This window comes from Aplysia californica, unplaced genomic scaffold, assembly GCF_000002075.1.
Source record: "Aplysia californica isolate F4 #8 unplaced genomic scaffold, AplCal3.0 scaffold00059, whole genome shotgun sequence".
NCBI classification, from domain to species: Eukaryota; Metazoa; Mollusca; class Gastropoda; order Aplysiida; family Aplysiidae; genus Aplysia; species Aplysia californica.
The window spans coordinates 271,954-297,800 of record NW_004797329.1 but is presented as its reverse complement, the minus strand read 5'-3'; the positions used below and the strand labels follow the sequence as shown (position 1 = coordinate 297,800).

The 25,847-nt window shown below is 38.8% G+C and overlaps 1 protein-coding gene across 1 annotated transcript in view; it reads left to right on the top strand.

Moving 5' to 3' along the window:
- The window catches only part of LOC101863004 (laminin subunit alpha-2), a 46,549-nt gene that overhangs the window by 10,023 nt on the left and 10,679 nt on the right, over positions 1-25,847 (top strand). Inside the window, exons 11-30 of the mRNA XM_013079655.2 lie at positions 318-461; positions 2,591-2,743; positions 3,502-3,648; positions 4,549-4,811; positions 5,315-5,491; positions 6,352-6,486; positions 8,646-8,795; positions 9,804-9,993; positions 11,055-11,199; positions 11,766-12,010; positions 12,992-13,117; positions 14,973-15,161; positions 15,549-15,860; positions 16,189-16,318; positions 16,942-17,086; positions 18,409-18,825; positions 19,835-20,001; positions 21,890-22,025; positions 22,910-23,059; positions 24,252-24,394. Coding sequence (XP_012935109.2) covers positions 318-461; positions 2,591-2,743; positions 3,502-3,648; positions 4,549-4,811; positions 5,315-5,491; positions 6,352-6,486; positions 8,646-8,795; positions 9,804-9,993; positions 11,055-11,199; positions 11,766-12,010; positions 12,992-13,117; positions 14,973-15,161; positions 15,549-15,860; positions 16,189-16,318; positions 16,942-17,086; positions 18,409-18,825; positions 19,835-20,001; positions 21,890-22,025; positions 22,910-23,059; positions 24,252-24,394 — 3,664 coding nt within the window. The remainder of the gene's footprint in view (positions 1-317; positions 462-2,590; positions 2,744-3,501; positions 3,649-4,548; positions 4,812-5,314; positions 5,492-6,351; positions 6,487-8,645; positions 8,796-9,803; positions 9,994-11,054; positions 11,200-11,765; positions 12,011-12,991; positions 13,118-14,972; positions 15,162-15,548; positions 15,861-16,188; positions 16,319-16,941; positions 17,087-18,408; positions 18,826-19,834; positions 20,002-21,889; positions 22,026-22,909; positions 23,060-24,251; positions 24,395-25,847) is intronic.

The following is a 25,847-nucleotide window of genomic DNA, read 5'->3' as shown; positions in this document are numbered from 1 at the left end:
TGTACGTTTTTTAGCTTAATACATCTATTGTGATATGCAAATAACATTTTCTCAAGTACAGTCAAACCTGTTTAAGACGGAATCTCAAGGGAGCCAGAAAAAATTCTGTCTTAAACATTTTCCGTCTTAGACAGGGGAATTTAGGGGCTCCTGGGGCTTCCAGTGGCGAGTTGATTGTTTTTTTAGAAATCAATCTGGCTGTGGGTTGAAGAACATGCTGTCAATTTTTGTATGATTATTTTAGAAATATGGAGGAGGAAAAGAAAAAGAACAATTTTATATGCACCTTAAACTCAAATGTAAAACTTTCTGTACAGCCTGTGAATGTCTTCCTTCCACGTCCACCTCAACCACCTGTGCTGATGTTGACGGTCAGTGTCCCTGTGTGGCTGGAGTTGGGGGCAGAACTTGTGACCAGTGCCTCCTTGGCTACTGGGGATACAATGTGACCGATTTCCTGGGTAATTGGAAATGGGAACAACCAATTTCATTGTTTAATAGTTTAGTACTTTTAGTTATAATATGTGAGGCGGACCGACAAAATGAGTCACTTCTTGGATTTTAATCCTTTTGAAATAGATATGTCAAATCTATAGATGGAATTTGTACCATTTATAATTAAGAAATAAAGGAATATTAAACTTGAAGAAAATGGCATCAGATGAAAATCTACAAATTTTATTCAAAGATAGCTAGAAGTAACTTGTCTGCATAGCTCACATACTGAAAGACAAGATTATCAACACAGAGGTACTGAAAAGATCCAGTTGCCTGAAGATTAACTCAGCTGTAAGCAGTTTACATAGTATGCTTTTTCAACATTTATGTCGAACTGGAATATATGAGACTTTTCTCCATGCAGTGATAAAAACTTTCATTTTTACATAAGATCAATGATAGTACATAACAAGATGGGCCACTTCTCTCTTTGAGCCAATTAAAAAAGTGTCCTCCAAATTTGGTGGCGCCCTCTTCACAAAAGCGCACTCTTTGCGAACAGAGTTACCCTACTTGAGTTTTAAAAAATCAAAGTGAAACTAGCAAGTTTTGGGATAAATTTCGCAAGAACGCTTTTTTAAAATGGTTACGCTGACAAAAAACCTCTTCCGGAGGAAAGGGTGATGGTTTTCTTTGTTTAATTTGACTTTAGAATGAAAGGCGAGAGGTCATTAAAATATAAAAAAAACTAAAACTCCGCACTGAACGTACCCGAACTGCTGATGAACAGCAGTCGATCTGCGCACGCAAGGAGGTGCTATTCCTATTCTTCTTCTGGAAAAACGAAAGAGAGCTTCAAAACAGACTGCAGCGCCATCTGAAGCAAAGAGCATACTTCCTGCGGACACTTTTTTGGCTGAGTGGTCCATCTTGTTATGTATTATCATTGATAAGATTACATTGGTTTCTTACTTCTTGATCGCTTTCTTAAGTATATTGTTACCTGTTTGCATTGACAGTTGTAGTAGTTTTGTGTGCCCATGCAGAGGCATTGTAAAATACAAGTTTAAAGTGATCGTAGTTGAAACTATGTTTCAATTGCGGTGCAGAAGGAGCAGTAATAATAATAATAATAATAATAATAATAGATAGCATTTGTAAAGCGCATATCCCCGCAAAACAGCAGGCTCTATGCGCTTTACACTATATTATTATTTTTATTAAAGAAACTGCAAGCCTCGTCTATCCTTTATATTAAAGAATTATTATTATTTACACTATATTATTACAGTAGAATGTTGAAGAACAGTTGTCACCTTTGCATGCATTTGAAACATTTACCAGCTTTATGTTTCTGTGATTAGATATTTGCTGTAGGATAAGTAGAAGTGAAAGGGGATGTTGGTGACAATTTGTCAGAAGAATTGAATTTTGAATTTATTTTCTGCAACATGTGTTAAGTGTGAAGCAGTGTATTCTTTGTCTCTACTAGCTAAAGATGCAACTGTTCTAACAGAAAGTGAAGGATCAAGTTTTTGTGGAGTCAAAATCCTTTGCTAAGTCCTTTCTAGAATACGTATTCTCTCCCTGAATCCTTACAGCCAACTACATTCTCTATCCTCAAAATGACCTTTGTTGTAAGGCTTTAGATTTCAACAACTATACTGTCTCTGTGAATGCTTGGTTGGTAGCTAACTTCATAAGATGTCCATGCCTGGCCAAGGATAGATGAGGCTTGCAGTTTCTTATGAGAACAGCTGGATGTTTTAGTAAGAGTTTTACAACACTTGCAACACCATTTGGTTTTATAAGTGCTGAAGAATAGAGGTGTAACCAGAGAGTAACATCATACACAAAAAAGGTGGAGAGATGAGGACCGTAGATGTTTAAAAGGAAAGAAGGAGCAAACCACACCAGAACACCCTACAACCACCCACAAACAGCAGGGTTCCTTCTGGCAAGATACTGAATAAATAGATGTATGCATTTGTTGTTGTTATTTTCAAATCCCTTAAGCTGCAAGCATTTCGCTCTTGGCAGCGCAATGCCTCCCTCAAGTAACCACATGTCCTTGTCATCTGGTCAACGCCAGAGAATGTATGCATTTAAATTCAAGAGAAGTTCTAAGATGGTGCTCTGACTTTGTTTCCAGGATGCCAGTTGTGCGGGTGTGTTGAGGCAGGCAGCCTGGATGTTCAGTGCGATGCTTCAACAGGCCAGTGTAATTGTAAGCCCAACACCGGAGGTTTGCAGTGTGACCAGTGTGTGGACGACTTCTATGGACTGCCTTTGGCACCTTGCGAAGGTAACTTGTGTTCTTATAGACTTGAGATGAATTGTGGTATTGGCAGGTTTATGTATGGTGTTTGATTTTTCAAAATTTTTGTTTCTTGTTATACATACTATTGAAGTTGATATTGTATTTCTACGTCAATTGTTACACAAACTGGATGACTTCAGTATGTCTTGATTGCAAAACTCCTTTTGCACTCAAGCACACTCTCACACACACATACATGCACGCACGCACCTACTCACTCACACACACACACACACACACACACACACACACACACACACACACACACACTGGCTTGTCAATCATCCATACTTGTACACTTTCATGCAAATGCTCACACACACACACACACACATACACACACACACACACATGCACACACACACACACACACACACACACACACACACACACACACACTTCCAGGCCTACAGAGAAATACAGGTATAGATTCTTTACATCTGAAAGACGATTTTCTATGAAAATTTCATATAATAATCAGATTTGTTTCTCCTATTATATACTTTTCACCTTCCCCTGTGGGTGGTTGGAGGGCACCACTGATAGGTAGTACTCCTTTTTTTTCTCTCTGTAGTTCCTGTCTGTCTGTCTGTCTATCTAACTCCCTGCACTAAATGGCTGCTATTGTGTCGATGTACTTTTCATTACACAAGCAAACAAGCAAATAAACAAACGAGCAAACAAATAAACAAACCAACTAACAAGACCCCTTCTTCCCCCCCCCTCCCCCACCCCGCACCTAGCCTGTGCTTGTGATGCTGTGGGCACTGTTCCCGGTACCTTCTGCAACAAGACCGATGGTCAGTGTGAGTGCCAGCCAGGGATAGGTGGCCGAATGTGTGACAAGTGTCTGCTGTTTTATGTGGACTTTGCTGCTACTGGTTGTACAGGTGACTCATCATCATCATCATCATCGTCGTCATCATCATCATCATCATCATCATCATCATCATCATCATCATCATCATCATCATCATCATCATCATCATCATCCTTGTTTGGAAAGCAGAGTAGGAGGGAGAGTCTTTCTTAATTTGCAGAAAAAATAATATAAAAATATAAAATATTGAAATTTGTTTTGTTGAAACGTCATCATCATCATCATCATCATCATCATCATCATTGTATACTGCAAAAAGACAAAAAACGGTGGAGACTTGTAAGATTAAAAAATGTTTATACATTCAACATTTCGCCAACCTAGGGCTTCGTCAGGTACATATTAATAATCGTCATGATCTTTTTTCAAAAAAGTTCTTTCATTGCATCATCACTACTGTTATCTTTATCGGTATTGACATCATTGTTGCTGTTATCATAATTAATGGGATCATTGATGTCATCGTCATCATCATCTTTGTTTTTCTTTGTGTTATTATTTTCTTTGTTAACATCTTCATTTTCCTCATCATCTTCTTTATATTTGTCATCTTTGTTTTCATTATTATAATTATAACCTCCATCTCCACCGTCATCATATTTGTCATCACCATTGTTATCACCATCGTCACCATCATCGTCATCATCATCATCATTACTCATGTATCTTTCCTCCCACTCAGAAAGAGACTAGTATCCAAAAGCAAGAGGAACAACGTAAAGTAACTAATATACACACACTCTCCCTGTCTCTGTCTGTCTGTCTGTCTCTGTCTGTCTGTCTCTCTCTCTCTGTTACTCTGTCTCTCTGTCTCTCCCTGTCTCTCTCTCTGTCTCTGTCTCTCTCTCTTCTCTCTCTCTCTCTCTCTGTCTCTGTCTCTCTCCATATATTATCCCTCTCCCCTCCTCAGAATGCGGCCAGTGCCCAAAAGCAATAGGGAACAACATCGACCGACTGGCGGCCTCAGCAGAGAGCACTCAGGCCACAGCTCTGGCAGTCCTGGGCATCCAAGAGGAAGACGAGAGGCTGCATTTGCTCACTTCTCAGCTGGAGTCCAGTCTCAACAGTCTGGGTCTGGCCGGGAGTGGCGTCACATCCGTCAATGACCTTGTCCAGAACATCACCACCGTCCAGCAGTCTGTCTCTACCAGTGTTGCACAGACAGAAACTAAGGTGCATTTCATTGTGCTAAAATGTGCTAAGCCCTCAAGAAAAGTTTTGTCGAAATTTAAATTCTAAATTTAGACCCCCCCAAAAAAAGAAAAAAAAGTACATTATGTAGGTACAATTGTTAAAAGAATGAAATGTTTTTTTTCTCTTGCCTAGAAAATAAACCCACTATACTGTGGCCCTGGTACGAAAATTAAAAGTAACATATATGTCATTAAATTGAAGATTAAATCAGAACAAACTGACTTATTTTGATAGTTAACAATGAAAGAACTCCCAGTAGAGAGACCTGTTTTGGCAATTGCAGAAAACTAATATGAAGGTATTTGCTCAAGCTGCTGCCAGCGGGTCACTAGCCTAGTGGTTCCGACTCTGAGCTGCTAGGTTTGGCTTGACGGGCTTAAGGAGTTAATTATATTGTTATCGATTGTAAGGAGTTAATGATAAAGTAATCTCTTTTTGTTTGAAATTTTGTTCAATGTCTTTATCTCTTGATATCCTTCTAGGTTGATTCACTGTTGGTGTCAGTTGGGAGTCTAAAAGTTCGAAGTGAGGCACAGGCCACCAGACATGTCGCAATGGAGCAGGACTCGGTGAACCTTGCTGGAAACCTGACTGATTTTGAGCAGCAGATGACCTTCTTCCTCCAGTATATGGGTGTTTACAACATGTCCGCTTCTCAGGTAGGTGGTTAAGTCTTTTCTGATTTGTTTTATAGAGACCTACCAAAGGAGAGAGGAGGGTTGGATATTACTGCAATGATACTGAAAGCTTAAACAAGTTCAGTGTTAATTCTATTAGTGATTCCTATTTTTCATCTCAGCACCTAGGAATTAAAACTGAATTTGTTTAAGCTTTCAGTTAGATAGGCATTCCAAACTGTAAACTTTTCTTCTACTTTGATTTAGCAATTGTTATCAATTCAGCGGCCACTTGACTCATTTAGCTCAATGTCATGTTGCAGTAATGTTAAAGGTTTTGAAGTTGTTCTTTATCAGTGTATAAGGGGCTTTGCCAATGTGAGGAAGGGTAGGAAAAGTTGTCGAAACTCGCTTTGGAAACACAGGATTTTATGTTCTGATTTTGGGAATGGGAATGAAAAGTTGTCAGATGTTGTGCCAGTTGGGGTTTTGGAAAAGCATGATTTTATGTACACAATTTGAGAATTGGAGGAAAAAGTTTGTCACTGCACAAGCAAAATGGCTTAACTCAGAGTAGTGCCAAAATGCAACTTGCCTTTTACTTTGGTTAGTGGTAGTGTATCCATCTTTTGGTGAAACTAAAATAAAAATGCGCTGGCAGTCACAAAATAAAAAACATTCATTGCAAGTTTCACCATTATTAGATGATAAATAGTCTAGTTAAACAGCTTTTTATCCGTGTATCTCAAAAGTAGCAAAAGTGCAATGCGTCATTTTGTTTGCACAGTGATGAGTGGTCTGATGTCTTGCAGGTTGGGGCATTGGAAAAGGATAATTTCATGTACAGATTTGTTTTTTCTGACAGCTGTTTTGACTTATTGATACTTTATGTCTTTATGCAGTACCTGAACCAGGCCGCAGGCTCCAGTGCCATCACTTTGTCTTTGGACGAAGAGTTGAGAAGCACAAGCCAGCTTCTTGCTGATGTGCGGGACAACAGTGAATGGGAACAAGTAAATGGTCAGATTGAGAGCCAGGTGAGCTAACTAAGAAATATAAATGATAGAAGCATGTTCATGATCATACAGTGGAAAGATCAAAGTGTTTTGGGCTTTTGTTACAGAGTGGTTTAACTTTCTAGAAGTAGTTCAAACAGTTCAGGCTTTCATATCAAGTAAGACTCTCTGTCTATCTTTGTCTATCTCTTGGTGTCTGGTTGATTCGTAGGAGCAATGCAAGCAGTCTTGGCTTTCATAATAAACAAAACTCTCTGTCTGTCTAGCTCTGTCTCTACCTCTCACTGTCTGATAAAGATAAAATCCCAAACATAGCTGCTGTTCTGAATAATGTTGAAGTGCAAGTCCCTGAGCTTTTTTCTGCCCAGCAAGTAGGCCTATAACAAGATATTTCAGGGAGGTATGGACACAACGTTTTTTGCCTGAGATTATAAAAAAATTCTGGACTCTTGAGCAGGTTCCAGTGGTTGAGTGTTAGTGACATAAATAGTGATCACTGGAAAGTGATCTTGCAAGATAATCTGTGATCAAGAATAGGGTGCTGCACTTCAGTATTGTGGGTGGTTGGCAGATGTTCTGTTGTGGATTGCTTCTTCTTTCCTCATAATCCCTTTGTGACTTATAATACAAACGGTACGCTGTTTGTCATTCTTTCAGTCTCGGCAAAGTAGCCAAGCTGTTGCTCTGACATACGGCTTTTGTCATGCCTTGCAAGGCGCAAGGACCATGATGATGAACTCTGTTCATCATAGCTTGTATTCGCCATACTGCTTTTATTCTGTGCACTTCATAAAACTAATTGCAGATTCACATTCAGCAATTTTTCTCTGTACAAAGAAATCTTTTCCTTTCAGAGATAGTAGTATTTACAAACCGGGTATAATTATTGACAACCAATCACTAAATCTAGCCGTACTCTTTGTCCCTGGAGATTCAAAACCTTGCTCAGTGAAGCATGAACTGAGCCTATGTCACGAAGGGGTTAAACATCTATTGTCCTTCTCTCTCCTCCTTTTTTGTGTTTGTTATACTCTCTTGTGACACCGCTAATTTTCGGCACTTATATGACCTTATTGTGTTGCAAGTGCCGTAAAACGTTTACTAAAGCTAAAGCACTTTAGTGACCAGAAATTATAAGGTTCCGAAACTTTTAGGTAGATTTGATCTTGGTGATATCATGCATTTTTTAACAAGCAAATTTCGTGGTATGTATGGAATCTTGGTGAAAGCAGGCGCTTGTCAACATAATGAAATCAAAGAAACCAACATTTTTCTGTCCTCTTCAAAACACATTTCTATGTGAATTTTACTGAAAAATGTTGATCAGAGGCTTTAAAAATGTAAATTTACCGTTTCCAAGGACACTCAAGCTTTGGAGATTACAAAATCTGAAGGCCATTTTCTCGTTAATTTAACTCGGACACCAGGTGACCCCCACCTACTTCAGTCACAAATATTTCTACTTCTACTCAGACAGCTGACAAAAGTAGGACAAATGAACAAGATTTGAGATTATACCAATAACTCTGTATGCCTAAAACTTGTGTGGCGTCGGTGGCCTAGTGGTCAGGCTCTCGGACTCGCAACCGTAAGGTCGTGGGTTCGAATCCCGTCAGGGGTCCAACGTTGCGTCCTTGGGAAAGGCACTTTACACAAATTTTCCTCACTTCACCCAGGTGGGAATGGGTACCCGGCTATAGACAGTGAAAGATCTTGTCAGTTTGTTAGTGTTTGAGCGCTTAATCAGCTGCTTGCACTGTATGCTTCCCGGGAAGCTGAGAATGTTTTGGAGTGTTTTATGGTCTGCTGGGGTAATAAAATAGTGTAAAGCGCATAGAGCCTGCTGTTGAGCGGGGATATGCGCTATACGAATGCTATTTATTATTATTTTTTAAAGCGCCCGATTGTGTCGTTTTATGCCACACCCCCACACACACAACACACACACACACACACACACACACACACAAACACACACACACACACACACACACACACACACAACACACACACACACACACACACACACAATTTGTATATAAATAATATCCACATATCCTGTAAGATATGCCATTGAAGCCCATGTTTACTCATATGGATAAAAAGCGTCCTAAAAACTTTCTTTTCATTGCTCTTTTTAATTTTGTTGTTTTTGCTATTTCCTTTGCAATTGTCTCCAGGCAAATGCAGTCACGTCTCTGAGAGGTGAAGTGAGTTCAGTAACTACTGAGTCTGAGAATGAGGCGGCAAGATTGGCAGATGCTATGTCAAATCTCAATGTGGCAACATTCACTGGATCTGTCATTGATGATGCTCTCACGGAAGGACTGGTAACACTCTACAGTATATAATATAGTGTAAAGTGCATAAAGCTTGCTGTCAAATGGAGATATGTGCTTTACGAGTGCTATTTTGTATTTTTTATTGTTGTTATTATTATTATTATTATTATTATTATTATTGTTGTTGTTGTTGTTTTTATTTTTGTTACTATTATTATCATAGGCCAAACTATTATTATTACTATCTCATTGTAGCAACTATTATATTTATAACTGATAACAGATTTGAACTCATTATGATTGTGTTTATGTTCGCCTTGAGGTGTGATTTTGAAGCATTCTTTGCTTTAAAGAGCTTTTTAAAAGGATGAATAGATTTCATGGTGTTGCTAATTTAGTCAGTCAACCAAACAATTCAACTTTATTTACCTCATATTGTGCATTATTAAAAACAAAGTTTAACTCTTTGAGGACAAGATTTTGTGGTGAATATATCAAGGATGTGTCTGGAAAGGGTTACTGCACAAGTTAAATCAAGACTGTAAATAGGTCCATTGGTGTAAACAGTTTTTGTGAGTGGTTGGTAGGTGATCTGGTGTGGTTTCTCCTTCTTTCCAGTAAAACATCATCTTTCTCTCTCCTCCTTCTTTTTTTGTGTTTGTTGCTCTCTTGCAACACCTCTAATTTTCAGCACTTATATGACCCAATTGTGTTGCAAGTGCTGACTAAAAACAAAAAAGTACTTGTTTCTTTATGGGTCGAAGACTTCTGCCTTTAAATTTAAGTAATTGAATAGAAATAATAAGCCTTTGGAGACTTGTCCTGTAGAAGTTTTCAGATACAGAAAAAGGGATTAAACAGACCCGACCAGGAATACTTTATACATAAGCTAATTTCACACTCATAGGTAAAGACTGAACATTACTATAAATGTAACTTATTTCAAATGTTAGAATAGAAGATACAAACATCAATGACGTAAATGTGATTTCGATTTGTCATGATGTATGTTTTCACAGTGTTGCTCAATTATATTGTCCTTTGTTTTCCCCACAGCTGTACAAGTCTCAAGCTGAAGACCTCATCAGTGCTGTGAATGAAATTCTTCTGAGTGCCGAGAACAGAAATTCTGAAGCTTTCTCTGATCTGACCAGCGCGCAATCGTCTGCCAGGAACACAGAAACTATTTACACTGGGGTAGCAATGACTGTAATGACTGGAGAAGATTTCCTGCCCTTCCCTAATGGTAAGTTTGTGGCATCCATGGCCCAGTGGTGAGGCTCTCAGACTCTCAACCGTAAGGTCATGGGTTTGATTCCTGTAAGGGAGCTGATGTTGTGTCCCTAGGAAAGGCACTTATCATGAATTTTCCTCATGTGGGAATGGGTATCCGGCTATAGAGAGTGAAAGATCTTGTCAGTTTGCAAGTGTTGGAGCACGTGCCCTCCGCAGCTTGCACTTAATGCTTCCTGGGAAACCAAGAATGTTTCTTGGTTTCTCTTTGTTCTAGGGTCTGCTGGGGTAATAATGGTTGTGAAAGACATAGAGAATGCTATAGAGCATGCAAGCAGTATTATAGAGCAAAAGAAAAACAATAATCCTTTTCTGTTAGGCTCCTGTTCTTATTTTGCTATTTGCTTCTGTGTTTTTTTTAAGAGCTTAGTATGGTACTTAGACTGCTTGATATTAACAGGTTCTTTTTAAAGATTATGAATGTGGGTGGTTGGCGGGTGCTCTGGTGTGGTTTGCTTCTTCTTTCCTATCAAACATCTATCGTCCTTATCTCCCCTTCTTCTTTTTTATGTTTGTTACTCTCTTGTAACACCTCTAATCTTCTGGCGCTCATATGACCTTATGCAGTTGCGAGCACCGTAAAACCTCTACTAAAACTAAAGCTAAAAAAGATTATGAATTAATCTTTCTGTGTCTCTCTATCTCTCTGTCTGTGTGTGTGTGTGTGTGTGTGTGTGTGTGTGTGTGTGTGTTTGTGTGTGTGTGTCTCTCTCTCTCTTTCCTTCTCTCCCTCTCTTTCTTTCTCTCTCTCTCTCTCTCTCTCTCTCTCTCTCTCTCTCTCTCTCTCTCTCTCCTTTTTTTTTGGATACACAAACACATATACACAGTTAACATATGTGCGCTTGAACAAACTCACTTTGTAAACACTCATTTATTTCTTGTTTGTTTGCACTATTTCTTTTTCTTGCATTTAAAAAGTCTTTCCAACAATGAGTTTCAAAATATTATGTTTTTCTTTTTATTCTTGTCCCCTCTGAAACATGAAATTATTTCTGCGAATCTTTTGTCTTTCAGGCATCACTAACTACGGTACTGGAAAAGACAAACTTGATGAGCTACTCACCGCCCTTCCTATTCTGATAGACAGAGTGGAGATCGCCATCAACAAGTCAGAAGCTCATAGTGCTGGGCTGGAAGAGGATTTAGCAGCCCTGAAGAGGTCAGTTTGCATTTTAGATAAGAGTTTATAATAATATGCTTATTTTAAGTTGTGTGTCCCCTATGACACAGGAAAAGGACTTTACACATGAGGACAGTTGGTTATAATTAATTGACCTTAATCCAGTACCCCTAAGGACATAGGATGTCTGCAGCCTGTGAAGTGCATTCCATTGTCATTCACATTTTCTGTATCAACTGATAGCCTTGCACCAATTTGCAACTGAATGAATTGAGGAGATTAGGCACCTGAAGAAATGACATTCTGCCTGTCAGAGCTGAGAATTGAGCTTATACCGTTTTTGCAGGTTGTCAAATGCTTTACCTCTGGGCCAGGAAACCGGTGTTAAGATAATATTGAAAAATCATTAATAACCGTATAGAATTTTATAAGCCTTCCTTTCACATTTCAGCAATGAATTAGTGAGAACATTAACACATCAAGGAATAAAGTCTGAATATATTAATGTATTGCAAAGATGTTGTTTTTGTTTTAAAGTTTTTAACACACTTTTATTTCTTGGCTCTTTTTCTGTCATTAAAAGTGTCTGATACCCTTTATCACAGAGCACACCAAAGCATATCGCCTCATGGGACTGAAGCTGTTCAAGCTATTGACAATTTCAAAATGGTGGTGACTGATCTGGATGGTTCTATTGCCATGGCGACAGAAGCTAATCAGCTGATTGAAGACGTGAAGAAGGACATTTCAGGTCCAGAAATGGACAGGCTGCAAACGGAGTACACTGCTGAGAGGAGCAACAGTGATGCCCTTCTTAGCGAAATTATGGCTCTTGACTACCAGCCTCAAGGTTGGTGTTTTCTTTTCACTTATTTCAATGCATGAAACTAATACTAAGTAAGCATGGGTGGTTGGTGGGTGCTCTGGTGTGGTTTGCTCCTTTCTTTCCTATCAAACATCTGTCATCCTTATCTCTCCTCCTTTTTTGTGTTTGTTACTCTCTAGTAACACCTCTAATCTTTGGCGCTCATATGACCTTATTGTGTTGCAAGTGCTCTTACTAAAACTAAAACTAAGTAAGCTTTCTAGCCCCTCTGTCAGGTTTAGGAGGTGTAAACTTACTTCCTGTCATCTTTTCCCAAACTTGTCACATAGGGCAGACAGCCTTTTGTTCATCTCTCTCTCTTTCTCTCTCTGCTATCTTTCAAGTAAATGGAAGCACACTGACATTTTCTCTCCTTGAAAGAGCAGAAAAGAATAATCCTGGCCTTGCCTGGCCTTGCCTGGCCTTGCCTGGCCTTGCCTGGCCTTGCCTGGCCTTGCCTGGCCTTGCCTGGCCTTGCCTTGCCTTGCCTTGCCTTGCCTGGCCTTGCCTGGCCTTGCCTGGCCTTGCCTGGCCTGGCCTTGCCTTGCCTGGCCTGGTCTTGCCTGGCCTTGCCTGGCCTTGCCTGGCCTTGCCTGGCCTTGCCTGGCCTTGCCTGGCCTGGTCTTGCCTGGCCTTGTATTGCCTTGCCTTACCTTGCCGTACCTTACCTTCTCTTGGCTTGCCTTACTTTGCCTTGCCCTGTCTGGCCTCAGCTCGCTCGGCATTACTTTATCTTACCTTACCGTACCTATTTTACCTTACTTTACCTCAACTTGTCTCACTTCTCCTTGCAGTTACATTATCTTACCTTTCCTTATCTCGACTTATCTCACCTTACCTCACACTACCTTACCTAACCTTACCTTGCCTCGCCTTGCCTGGCCTCGCTTTGCTTTGCCTTATTTTATCTTATCTTATTTTTTCATACCTCATGATATCTGGTATCTTTTCTTGTCCTATCCTCAGTGTTAGGGAACCTTCTGGATGCAGCCAACAAACGTCTGGATGGTGAAGAAACTTCCTGGGAAACAGTGGACTCTCTGCTTAGTTCTGTCACCACTGCAGGACAGACTTTGAACGCTCAGTATAAAGGTTGTCTTCCTGATACATGTTGTTTTGATACTGTTAGGGGATTTATGAGTACATTGGAAATATATGCAGTCGGTGCTCTATTGAAACTTTTAAAACTCAAAGTAATAAAATTTTACTGGGAGAAAGTAAAAGCTGTCTTTACTTAGACTGTAAAATTCTGTCTATGTACTGTGATGGACCTTTGACAAAATCCTACAAAGAAGTATGTGTTTTACTTACACCATCTGAGTTAGTAACAAAACATACTTTGGTCAACAAGGTTCTCCGTCTCAAACGCTGCTCCAATGAATCTCACTAAGGAATTAGTGATATTAGAACAGAGCAAAACATGGCTTTAGGTTGCTCCATTTTATCCTCGCTTTCTTTGAGTTGTTTTTAAAAATACACAATATGTTTAATATGCTCTGGGTGGTTTCATGTGTCCCAATGGCCGGCTAGTGAACTGTTTTATGTTTTGTGCAGGTGAAAATTTCTCTGTCCCTTAACACAACAAGTGAAACTGATAAAGTAAGTGACCACACGGAGGAAGATGGTGAGGTTTACTGACCTGAGTTACTCGACCAGTGCTCCATTATATCCTCTCTGTATCGCATTAGTGAAATTCTATGGATCACTTATGTCATTGTGGTGGATAATGAGGTTTATGCAGACTTTGAAGTTCGCTTTCAAGCATTTGTAGTTTGAATTTGGATTTAATGTTTATACTCTTTGTGTAACAGGTATCAGCAATCTTTTGGTACAAAAAAAAAGATTTTCACCAAAATTCAGGCTGTAAAATTCCATCAGAGCACCAATGATGTGCACATCTATGTTTGTGTGTATGTGTATTTGTTTATGACTCCTGGTACTGAGATGCATTTGTTTTGAGTATGTGTTCATGAAGCCCTGGTATGTGTGTGTGTGTGTGTGTGTGTTTGTGAGTGAGTGAGTGATTGGTTGGGTGGGTGGATGGGTGAATGAATGAGTGAGTGAGTGAGTGAGAGAGAGAGATAGATAGAGAGAGAGGGAGAGAGAGAGAGAGCACATGCTTCCTTGCGCCTCCATTTTTCTGTATAGTGCAGAAAATACATAAGAGTGTCAATCAATTGTAGATTACAGGCAGGTTACAAGTTTCTGTACAGCTAATTTGTATGGCTATACAAATGTTTGTTCTCATATAGCTTTGTTTTTCTCAAAAGGGAAGTTTTGATCCTTTAGTGCACACATTGTACAATATTGCCTTGACTGTGCTGAAGCTTAATGAATACTGTAATACTTTTCTTTTGTCACCCTTTTTCATTCAACCTGTATATTGTGTCAACTCGTTTTGCGGCACTAACACAAAACTGTTACTAACTCTCCACTCATGCTGTGAAGAACTGTGATATCATGCCAAATTAGACAGGTGGCCAAGACGATCACCTGTACAAACAATCTTTTTGCTTCTCTCCCTTGGGGATCTCGTGGTCTAGAAGTATGGTTTTTGCCTCTCATTCAACAGGTCCTGGGTTCATAACCTGACAGCAACGGAAAACTTTCTTCTCTAAAATTTCTCCTTTCACCTCCATTCCTGCTCTCTAATCGTGTTCTGTCGTTTGCTTTCATCTCCAAAATAGATAAGAGTAGGCTTCAGCTGCAATGCGGGCAAAATTTAAAACTAATTCCCACCAAACTGAAAATGTTTTATGCGTCTTGCGCGCTCATATATCAAAACAAAAACTTCTTCCCCTTGCATTTTATTTTCATATTATAATTACACTGTCCATGAGAAACAGAGGTCTAATATAACCATTTTATCTGGATAATGGGTGGTCATCTCTGACAGATTTGACTGCATTTATAACGAAACAAAAATCCTATTATGTTTTGTCTGCAGACACTGCCCTGCTGTCTCGGATGACGTCAGCTGAGGGCTTGTTGACAGCTGCCCTGTCTGCCGCAGAGTCTGTGATAGAAACGTCCGACGCCCAGAATGACACGCTTAATCAGAAAACTGCTGAGCTGGACTTGATGGAGAGCCAGATAACCAGGGTGGAGGAGCTGCAAACCTCAGTGCAGCAAAAATGTTTGTATTACACCATTTTTAAGTGCCTAAAGCCACCAGGGAGTGGGCGCTAATGAAGGGATCTGTATTATTAATACTATTATTATTTTAATTGTTATTATTATCATTATTATTATTATTATTGTTATTATTATTGTTGTTGTTGTTATTAGTGCTAGTAGTAGTATTATTAGTAGTATTTCAGCCATCGTCGAGAAGCCAAATAAATGTCTAGGTCACACTATCATTAAAGTCTATTTTCAAGTTCATGAATAATTTGATAGCTTCACTTTTATATATCTGTAGTAGAGCCCTTATTAAAAAAAATCCTCTCCCAATATGGATCCTGCCCTGTAGCTAAATTGCCACATAGCTGTTTTCACTCTCTACGGATTTTTTTCCCCCCAGTGAGTGCACACCAAGTCAAACATGACGAGCTTCAAAGCAACCTAGTCCGAGCAGGAGGTTTGAGAGAGAGCACCTCGACAACAAGACAAGCAATATCTAACAAGATTCAGCTTCTGGAGGACAAACTGGCGAACGCAGAGAGTCTGTTGAGCCAGTTGAGACAACCTTTGCGCCTCGATGAGAGCTCCGGTGTGCAAGTGGCTAATCCAATCGCCAGTACCGCTCATGCATACGATAACATTGTTTTGGATGTGAGAAAGCCGGCAAATGTTACAGATGCCGTGATTTTTTTCACAGAAGACAGTGCCACTAGTGAGTGAACTAGAGTTTATCTGAGAAAAATCTTCAAACCTTTTTGATATGAAAGTTCTATAGCCTCTCTCTATCTCTCTTCCTCCCTCCCACCTCTCTCTTTCACTCTCTCCCTCCCCTCCCTCCCTCCCTCTCTCCCTCCCTCCCTCTCTCCCTCTCTCTCTCTCTCTCTCTCTCTCTCTCTCTCTCTCTCTCTCTCTCTCTCTCTCTCTCTCTCTCTCTCTCACAAGTATAACTTATTTAAAAAATAATTCTCACTTATGTAATCATTGGCTATTATTATTAGCAATTATTATCTAAGTACCTGATATTTGTCTTATTTTTACAGATGTGGAGCTGGAAGTGGGCCTGGCTGGGAATAACTTCTTTTTTGAGTTCAATGCAGGACAAGAGCTTGTGCGAGTTGACAACCCTGCTGCAGTGTGTGCTGACTGCTGGCTGCGTATCTATGCCTCTCGGTATGGAACTTATTGCTCCTAGGGAAGCAGTTGTTTAATAGTCTTTTGAGAATTTCATGAAAGGAAAAGAAATCAAACGAGCAAGTATATAAAAGAAGCCTATGTGGGCTGCACTCTATTAAAGCGAATGTAATTTCAAGGACACTTGAATCTACGTAAAGGCTTTGAGCATCTTGCTCTCTCTAGAAAAATAGAAGAGGCAGGGGTAGCCCCTGAGAAACTATTTAGAAGTCTTGAATAGATAGGTAATGGGAAACATCAAGGTGGGTGGTTGGAGGGTACCTATGGTAGGTCCTACTTCTTTACTTCCCTTCTGTTGTTTCTGTCTGTCTGTCTTGCTTTTTCCCAGCACTAAATGACCATTATTGTGTCGATTTGCTTCTCTTTACTCAAAGAAGAAGAAAAAAACTCAAAGGAAACTTCAAAATAATATAGGATTTTTTAAAGTAAGGAGGATGAAATTGTCAGAAATGCTTGTTGTTGTTCACTTTTTGTCTGTTTCAGTCATCTCATTTTTTTTCTGTTGTTTCTGTCTGTCTTGCTTTTTTCCCCAGCATTAAATGACCATTGTTGTGTCAGTGTGCTTTTGTCTCTCAATATAAATATTACTTATTGCTCATCAGGTATGCAACAACTGGCCATTTGACCATTCAACAATTGTCCTCTGGTGGGATTGTATCCAAAAGTTCTGTGGGGCGTGATGCGTCCAATGCAAAGACGATGGTTCTCACATCCAACCTGTTTGTTGGAACTATACCAGATTCACTGGTAAGTTTATAGTGCTGCACCTTGTGCCAATGATAACATGATGAGTGATTCTAGAACTACATTATCTCATGGTGAATTTCTAGGAACATTTTCATGAGTTGTTATAATAGTCAATAAGGAATGTTCGGTCATGATATGTATAGAAAACAGTAACAGACTTTAGCAGTATACTTGTCAAGTATGTTTACCTTGTATATAGTGGCTCATTTGTTTACTTTGCTACTTGATAGCCTAATCTCTTGTGGGTTGGTATTAATTTCTATCTTAGGTAAGGGATGGGAAAAAGAACTTGTGATAATACAGTGTTGAGGTGTTTTTACCATTCCTGTAAAGCCGCAGAAAATGTCCCAGGGGGACAATAAAGTATTGATCTCATCTCTTATCATTTCATCTCATATCATCTCGTCTTTCATCTCGTCACGTCTGGTCTCACCTCATCTCATCTCACCTCATCTCATCTCACCTCATGTCATCTCACCTCATCTCATCCCATCTCAATCATAAACTCTTGGGTTCAGTTTCCAGGTCCTCTGAGTAATTCAATGAATTCTCAGGCAGCCTACAAATAGGTACCTGGCAATCAGTAAGGACAAAAATATGTGACTAGTAGTGTGTGAGCATTAAGCAGGTTACCTCTTTGTATGCCTCCTGAGAGACTGAAGTAGAAGGTGAGATGAATAAAAAGACCAAGGGAGTTGAAGCTGTATGTGATTTTGGTGAGAAAGAACAGAAGGCCAAACCCCCCCCCCCTCCCCCACCCACACAATAAGTTAATAAAAAAGGCATCAAGAACAATTGGTAGAGACCTAAGTAACTTTGAATATCTGCTCAAGACAAACGTTCAAAAAAAGGCGGAAATAATGCTTTGTGACCATAGCCACCCACTGACATCGGAATTTCAACTATCGACCCGCAGTAAGCGATACATTTCCAAAAAAGCAAGAACAGACAGATATAGAAATTCATTCGTACCAACTGCAGTGAGGTTACTGAACACACAGTGCTACAAATGAAACAGAGAGAGAGAGAGAGAGAGAGAGAGAGAGAGAGAGAGAGAGAGAGAGAGAGAGAGAGAGAGAGAGAGAGAGAGAGAATGAAACCCGTGAGACATGTATTTACTTGGCATAATGTCCTGTCTTGTTGTGCGTCTGCGTGAGTGCTCCTTTAATTCTAACTTTTGTAACGTCAACTGCCATTGTTAACGACCAAGACAAATTTCTCCCTGCGAGATGAATAAAGATTGTCATTGTCATTGTCATTGTCATTGACAACAATGGCTTTTCCTGTGGGTTTCTTCTCAACTTTCCATTCTTCCTCCACAGCAAACAATCAAGGTTGAGAACCGAAACTTCTCTGGTTGTGTCAGTGCCTTCAGCTACCAAGGTCAACAGTTTAGTCTATGGACCACTGCCTTAGCCGCCGGTCAGTCGGTCACGTGCTGTCAGGCCCCCCCAACTCTCCCGACATTTCCTACAATTCCTGGAGCTTCCTTCAGTGGGTTCAGTTACCTCGTGCTTCAACCTCCAGGCTCGCTGAGCTTTAATGAACTGAGCAGTGTGAGCTTTGAGTATCGTTCATACCAAACTGAGACTTCCCTCCTGCTGGTGCGCTCTGAGGATGGGAAAAGTAGTTACTCGATTAGTATAACTGGAGGGCGCATTGAATGGAAAGTGCAGATGGATGGCATTATATACACCGTGCCCAGTCAGAACACTTATGCTACTGCTGTGTGGATCCGAGTAAGTTTTTCAGATTAGTTGATGAAAATCATGTCATTGAGCATTAAATATTATACTTTTTTTTTCAAATTTCCTTTTTGGAGAGTTTCACTTCTTGAATGTCAAAGGCTATGATGTCTTTGCATTTAGACTTGGCTTTTGATAAAAGGGAACAAACAGAAACACCTCTCAGTTTATGACTTTGATTACTTTCAAAGCTGAAAATGTTTAAAACGCTTTTCTATCCTGTTGTTGGGATAAGCTTCAGTGACTATCTCTTCAACATAATTCTCATCATCGTCATAACATTGGCTTCACTTTCATGTGTGGCAGAAATCCTCTTTTATATTATTTTCTGCTCTTGAGCATCAATCTTAAAACAAGGCCCAGCTGCTTTTGGTACAGGTGTTGTCGGAGATTTCCTAAGATGACTTGATTCAGGTTTATGTCCTCAACTTGCAAAAAAAAATTAAAAAATCAATTATTTTTTTAAAGGGGAAAAAAAAGATTTGTTTACCTTCACCTGTGGAAGATTGCAAATGATATTACAAATAATCTATGCCTTGGTTTGTTTCATTAATAAGAAAATACAGTCGAACTTGCTCTAAGTGCCACCCATATAAGACAATCACCTGTATTAACTGCCACGTCTCATTTCCTCCCTACAGTTTTTTTACGTTATATTAAGACTGTAAGACGGCCTCCTCTCTGAGACTGCCGGGTTTCTCCTTATTAATAGGTGGTCATTTTAAACAGTTTTGACAGTAATTCTAGTGGCACAGGCTGCGACAGTGAAGACCTGTTGCTCTGATCCAGGTGGCTCAGTGTGCAGCTTAAGAGTGCTTTTTTTTAAATTGAACTGTTCTGTTCGTGAAGTTTGTTGTGTTGTATATATGGAACATGAAGAGTAAAATTATGTAAAATTGTAACCCATGTTGTTAAATAAATATAAATTTCTCTATTCAGAACATGTGATGTGGAATGCAAGTGAGTGGAGAAGGTTTTTTTTTCAGTTTGACCATTTTTTCAGGTTCTGACTGAAATCGATCCAACATCTTTGAAGATGACAGTGACTTATGTGGACGGAGACCAAAGTTACCGAGATTTTACCTCTACAGAAAAAAGTTTTGTTGACCTTTCTGCTCTTGATGGCCGAAACTTGATACTTGGTTCAAGTGAGGACCCTTCAGTTGAGGGGTAGGCACAAAAAAACCCAACTATTAATGTGTCTTTTCTGTTGTAATGTTGTTGTTGTTGTTGTTAGTTATTTTTGATCCAATGGCCATGGACTTAAATTCTTCTGCTTGATGCTGTATTGAAGTTTGTACTTTTGTACATTGGTTGCTTTGTTGAGCCTTTTTATGAAAGTTGTAAATGGTCTGTGGTGTTGGAGGTTGGAGGAAAGTACTCTTTCATGTCATGTTGTTTAATGCTGTGGACCTCCTGGTGGTCAACTGTTTCATGGTGGAAGTTGACCCCAAGCTTTATTTTGTAGAAAATTATATATATATATATATATATATATATATATATATATATATATATATATATATATATATATATATATATATATCTGTTCTCAGAGCACTTTGGTACTTAAGGAGAATAATTTGTTTGTAAATATCCTGTTACTGGTGATGCTATTTGAGGCATTGAAATATGAATTGACTCCCCTTTCATTTTTTAAAAAGTAAGTAACACTTCAAGTGTTATAAAAGTCGCATTGACATGAATGATTAGAAAAGCAAGTTCGTCTTCCACTCTCGTTATTTAATAAGTACTGATCTCTGGAAAAAAGGACCCACTTAAAGGTCAATAACTCGGTCATCTCTGCATTTATTGTAACAAATCTTCAAGCACATAAAATTCAACTACAGAGACGTCAAATTTGTAAATATGAAGAAAATAAAGAAATGTATTTGAGAAATATCAAGTTTTAAAGATTTGAACCAAAATTGTATAAAACAAAAAAATGTCACTTCTTTAAAGCATTTAGCTACAGGGACGTGATCGGCCCATTCTGGTTTCAGGACACGGATGATAAAACCACGACAGTCACGTCAGATGGTTATCTTACTAAGCTAAGAAAGTTTTGGAGAAGTTTGGAGGGGAGGAAGGATTATGTTGTAGAGGCCTAGTTCCAGTGGAAAGTTTATAGATGAATGCTCACCACATTCCTCCGAACTTGAGCCCCTTCAATTATTACTTTTGTGGTTTATTGACAGACAGCGTCTATGGAAACAGCACACAAACAATTAAACAGTTGAAACTTTGTTGAACAAGATGTCCAAAGAATTGACGTTGAAACATGCCACAGGGTTATTCAAAATTTCCAGTGACGTATTGGAGCTTATATGGAGATAAATGGTCAACACCTGGATATCAGAATAGCTATCACCTCCCTGAGTCTGTTTGGCAGTATCAATTTTGTATACATTTATACATCAATGCATAAATAGTGACTATTTGGAGTAGAACAATATGGTTAATTTTTTAGGAAGTTGCGAAGTTTTGCATTTTGCTCAATTTTGGATGAAATTTTTGTAACTTGATATAATTTGTCTAACATATTGGCTTTTTTTTCATATTGACGGATACTACATTCCCCCTAGTTGAATTTTATTTCTTCAAACTTTTATTGAAACTGGTCTAAAGATGACCGATTTATTGCCCTTTAAACTGGTCCTTTTTTGGGGGGACACCCAGTAAACCATAGATTGAAGGGCACCAAGCAAGCTAATCAAGCCAGAACTGATATCAGGCAAATAGCTATGAATTTGAAATTAAAAAATGAACAGGCCTGGTTTATTGATCACTGAGCATGAATAGAGACAAATGTGGCTGAAATAGCCATCACCATTTCATAGATTTTTTAGATAATATAACCCACATAAGTTTGTTTGTTTTAGTAAGAGTTTTAAGGCACTTGCAACACAATTAGGTCTTATAAATGTTTAAGATTAGAGGTGTTACAAGAGAGTTACAAACACAATAAAGAAGGGGGAGATATAAAGCTAATTGTTAGATAGGAAAGAAAGAGCAAACCACATAAGTTTGATAATTTTTTTAATTGATTTCATTACAGATACCAAGCATCAAGCTCAAATTTTGCGGGATGTTTGAGAGATCTGGTGATGACTACCAGCACAGGCTCTATCCCAATAAGCTTCAATGAGGCTGTGGAGTTGAGTGGTGTCACTACTGATGGATGCTTTGAAAATGTAAGTGTTTGATAATTGTAAGCATTGAGGGACTCAGAATGATTGTTTGATTCTGTTAGTGAGCATAAGAAAGGACGTAAGGGAAATAGTAGCTCTGCTTAACAACTTTGAAAAGAAATGAAAGACTTAGGAGAAAATGCAGAGGTTGTAGAGTATTTCTATCTTCAATTGTGAGAACGGTGTACAGTAACTGGCTAATTTTTACTCCATCTTCTCATTTATTGTACTAAATGTGACTGTTGTTTGTTTTGTTTTTTTGCTGTGATCAAGGCAGCAATGTGTACTGTTTGGCTATTTTCGTTACTCAAGCAATATTTTTTACTAAATTACTCTTTACTCCTACAAGAGTGACAAAGTACTGCATACAGATGCAGTACTTAGCTCATTAGATGTTGTCCTTATGTTACGTGTCAGCTTTCATTGCCCCTTCTCTCCTTACCCCATCCCGCATTTTGTTTTTCTCTCAGGGAGAGCTTGACCCACTGCATCCCAGAGGGTGGTGCAATCCCTGATAAAATAGCACACATGCTCATCCATGCCCGAGTGGTACTTCCTTTAGTTAATTGTCTCTGATTTTCATCTTTTTACCTTCTTTCTTTTTTGCTCAAACCACAAGGTCTAATTCACCTTTGAGATGACTTCCGATTTGATGAATCTAGAACTGGGGTCTTAGGAAGACGGGATGCTCCATGCTTCCTCGCTCCTCTTCATGAGGGTACATTTCAGTGTGGGCAGGCTGATTGTCTCCATCATTAGCTGGAGATGACTTATAAGTATCAAGTACGGTTTTATTTTTGACGAAAATAAAAACAGAAATATCCATGTAGATGATAAAATTGTAATGATACGCAAACTATTTACATGTATGTACTTTTTTTTGACAGGTTGTGCCAGGTATCAGGTTTGAGAGTGCCTCGTCCTACGCCATTTTAGCAGCTGCTGATGATGATATCGCAGCTCTGAGGTCAGTGGAGATACAGTTTATCACCAAGGAGATGCAAGGGATTTTGCTGTACATTTCCACTGTTGACAATGTAAGTTGTCTTGTGTTTACTGGAGTTTAATTTCTGTATTCAGGCCAAATCCTTTTTTATGGGTACTTTCTGGACACTGTAGCATGGGCTGCTCCTCCTAGTTTTTTTTCAATGTCACTGCTATCTTTTCTATTCCAGGCAAAATGTGGATACTATTAAGCTTACCTGTAGAAAATTTCGCCGCTTTCTCAAAGATGTATCTTGCTTTCTTTCACAAGAAAGAGTTGTATACATTATGGCAGGCAGGTGATATAAATAATCCACTGTCCCTCCAAATGAGGGGGAATCTCTGTGGCTGTTTGGGTGCCACTCATACGCTCCAACTTGTTTATCGCAGGGATGGCATCTTTTCTCCATATTTACTGCTTTTTTCCGTCTCTTTCTTCTTCAGGCCAGTCTGCAAAGAGTCTAATGTAGCTCAAAGTTTATCTTAAGCGCTCCAGAGTGAAGGATTTGCTTGCAAAATGCAAAATCACCTGTTTATGTTTAGTATGACATTAAACATTAAACCTGTACAAAAGCAAGAGAGGGTAGGAATGAAGATGGCAGGGCACTGTTGCATTGGTTATGTAAAAAAAAAAAAGGGATTTTAGGATTATAGTCATTGTGTTTTGTTTATGCTTTATTTTGTTCATAACAAACTTTTTATATCTTATTTTCAAACCAAGATTTGCTTATTGCCTTTATAATGCTCTAAATATAGCTGCTCAGAGAACATCATCATCATCATCATCAATGCCTTTCTTACCATGGATCAGGGTATAGGAATGCCTGAGATTTTGAAACTCAGGAGATTCTTACAGAAAAATTATGATTGCACTTGGGCCTTACAAAGTCCAAGTTGTCACTATTATGTTCACTGTGTACATTAAAACCATGTTCTGAGATATAAAGGGTATGTTAAAGTCATGTCCTGAAATGAAGAAGTCAGTTCATGGTTTGTCTATTCTCTTTTCTGCTTCATACCTATTTTGTTTTTTGGTAGTTCTTGGTTCAAGTCAATGATGTATTTCATTATTTGCGGCTTTGTGTGTCTTTATACTAAAACTGTTTATCCTGGATACCGTAGTTTTGATAAGGGAGGTTACAATTTAGATGTACTGTATTTGTATTCATGAACTCTTCAGAGGATAGGATATATAGAGATAAAAGTTACCTACATCCAGTTTTTGTCCCTTGGCTTTTCTTATAGGTCCGTTTTCTGTATGTTGGTATCTTTGGAGGGAACATCATGCTCGTGCATAGACAAGAAACTGTGGCATCAGTTGTCAGTGAAAATTTGTTTGTGAGTGACGGACAATTCCACACTCTATCTGTGGACTTTTCAACCCTCCGGTGAGTGAGCATGAGAAACAGTGGTTTTTTGTTTTTTTCTCGTGTCCAATTTTTGTATACTTAATTTTATGTGAAGTTGGCTGGGGATTATTTATTGCCAAAAACAAATCAAAAGAGAAAAAGTAAGTTAAGTAACTTCATATGAAACAAATTTCTATGGAAAGATCCTAAAAGCTACCTTTCTTTTTCTCATTGTCATAGAAATTGTCCTGCTGTCTGGAACACTGATTCTGGCATCAGTGATGTAGCATGTTACATTCTTTGCTTTCACAAGCAGAATGCATTAGTTCAATTCTCACGTGGGGAGTTGTTTTTCTTATTGAGTATCTCCCTCAATCTGCTGGAACATTGTATCCCTATCAGCCCAGAGTAGCCTCTTCGTACATGATCTAGATTGTTCAAGTGGGATGTAAAACATCGACTAGTATAGTACACAGCTGTGTTACAAATGTCACCTCGCCAGCCAGCCTCGAGAGCGCATAATACCAAGTACTCAGGCTTCAAAGGAAGAGCTAGACCACACAAAAGATTGATTGTTGAAGGAGTCAGGGAAACCCTGAGAACTTATAAAGTCCCAATTGAAAGAGCTGCAAAGCTGGCCTACCGTAGAAAACTGCATCTCCCCTCGACGCTTAACGGCAACAGAGGATGAAAAAATAAAAGTAAGATAAAAAAGTAAAAGTACACAGCTGTGACCTGCCTAAAATCCGACTTATCTCTTGTTGTTACCGATCCAGTAAGATCTTATCTCTAACAAGTCGAAGACTTATATGGCCTGTTTTGTTGCAACAAAGTTTCAATTGAAAATATTTTTAATGCAGAAATTAGCATTTTAAATTCATAAAAAAAGATGTGTTTCAAATTACAAGCTTGTTTTACCAATCAAGTTGTTCCAAAAAGAAAGAATATTTGATGTATGAGGACACAGTTGTAGTACAGACATGCAAATATTTATAATCAATAACAATACAAGAAAACACAATAATTATTATGCAGCATCTATTCATTAGATAGCAGACTTCTATAAAGAGTTAATGCAAAGAAGAAGAGAGGGGGATGAGCATTATGTAGTTAGGGTCTAATTCTTTGGAACTCTCTACCATCTTCATTACAGTAGGTCCTACTTTGCTAAAACATAGAACATAATTCAAAACTCATTCATTTATATCTAGTTTTTACCTTTCATAATATATGGTACTATTGGTACCCAGTATGGATCTGGTAAATCTGGCCCTTTTATTTCATGCTGTATTATTTTATTGTCAATAGGTATTTGATCACTCTATTTTAGTGTACCACATTATCCAGTGTCTGTTTGTGGTTATTTTGTAGATGTGATGAAGAATGCTAGCATGTACATGAGTGTGTGCATGTGTCTGCAATATAGAGAAAGAAATATAAGAGAGAGAGCGAGAGAGAGAGAGAGAGAGAGAGAGAGAGAGAGAGAGAGAGA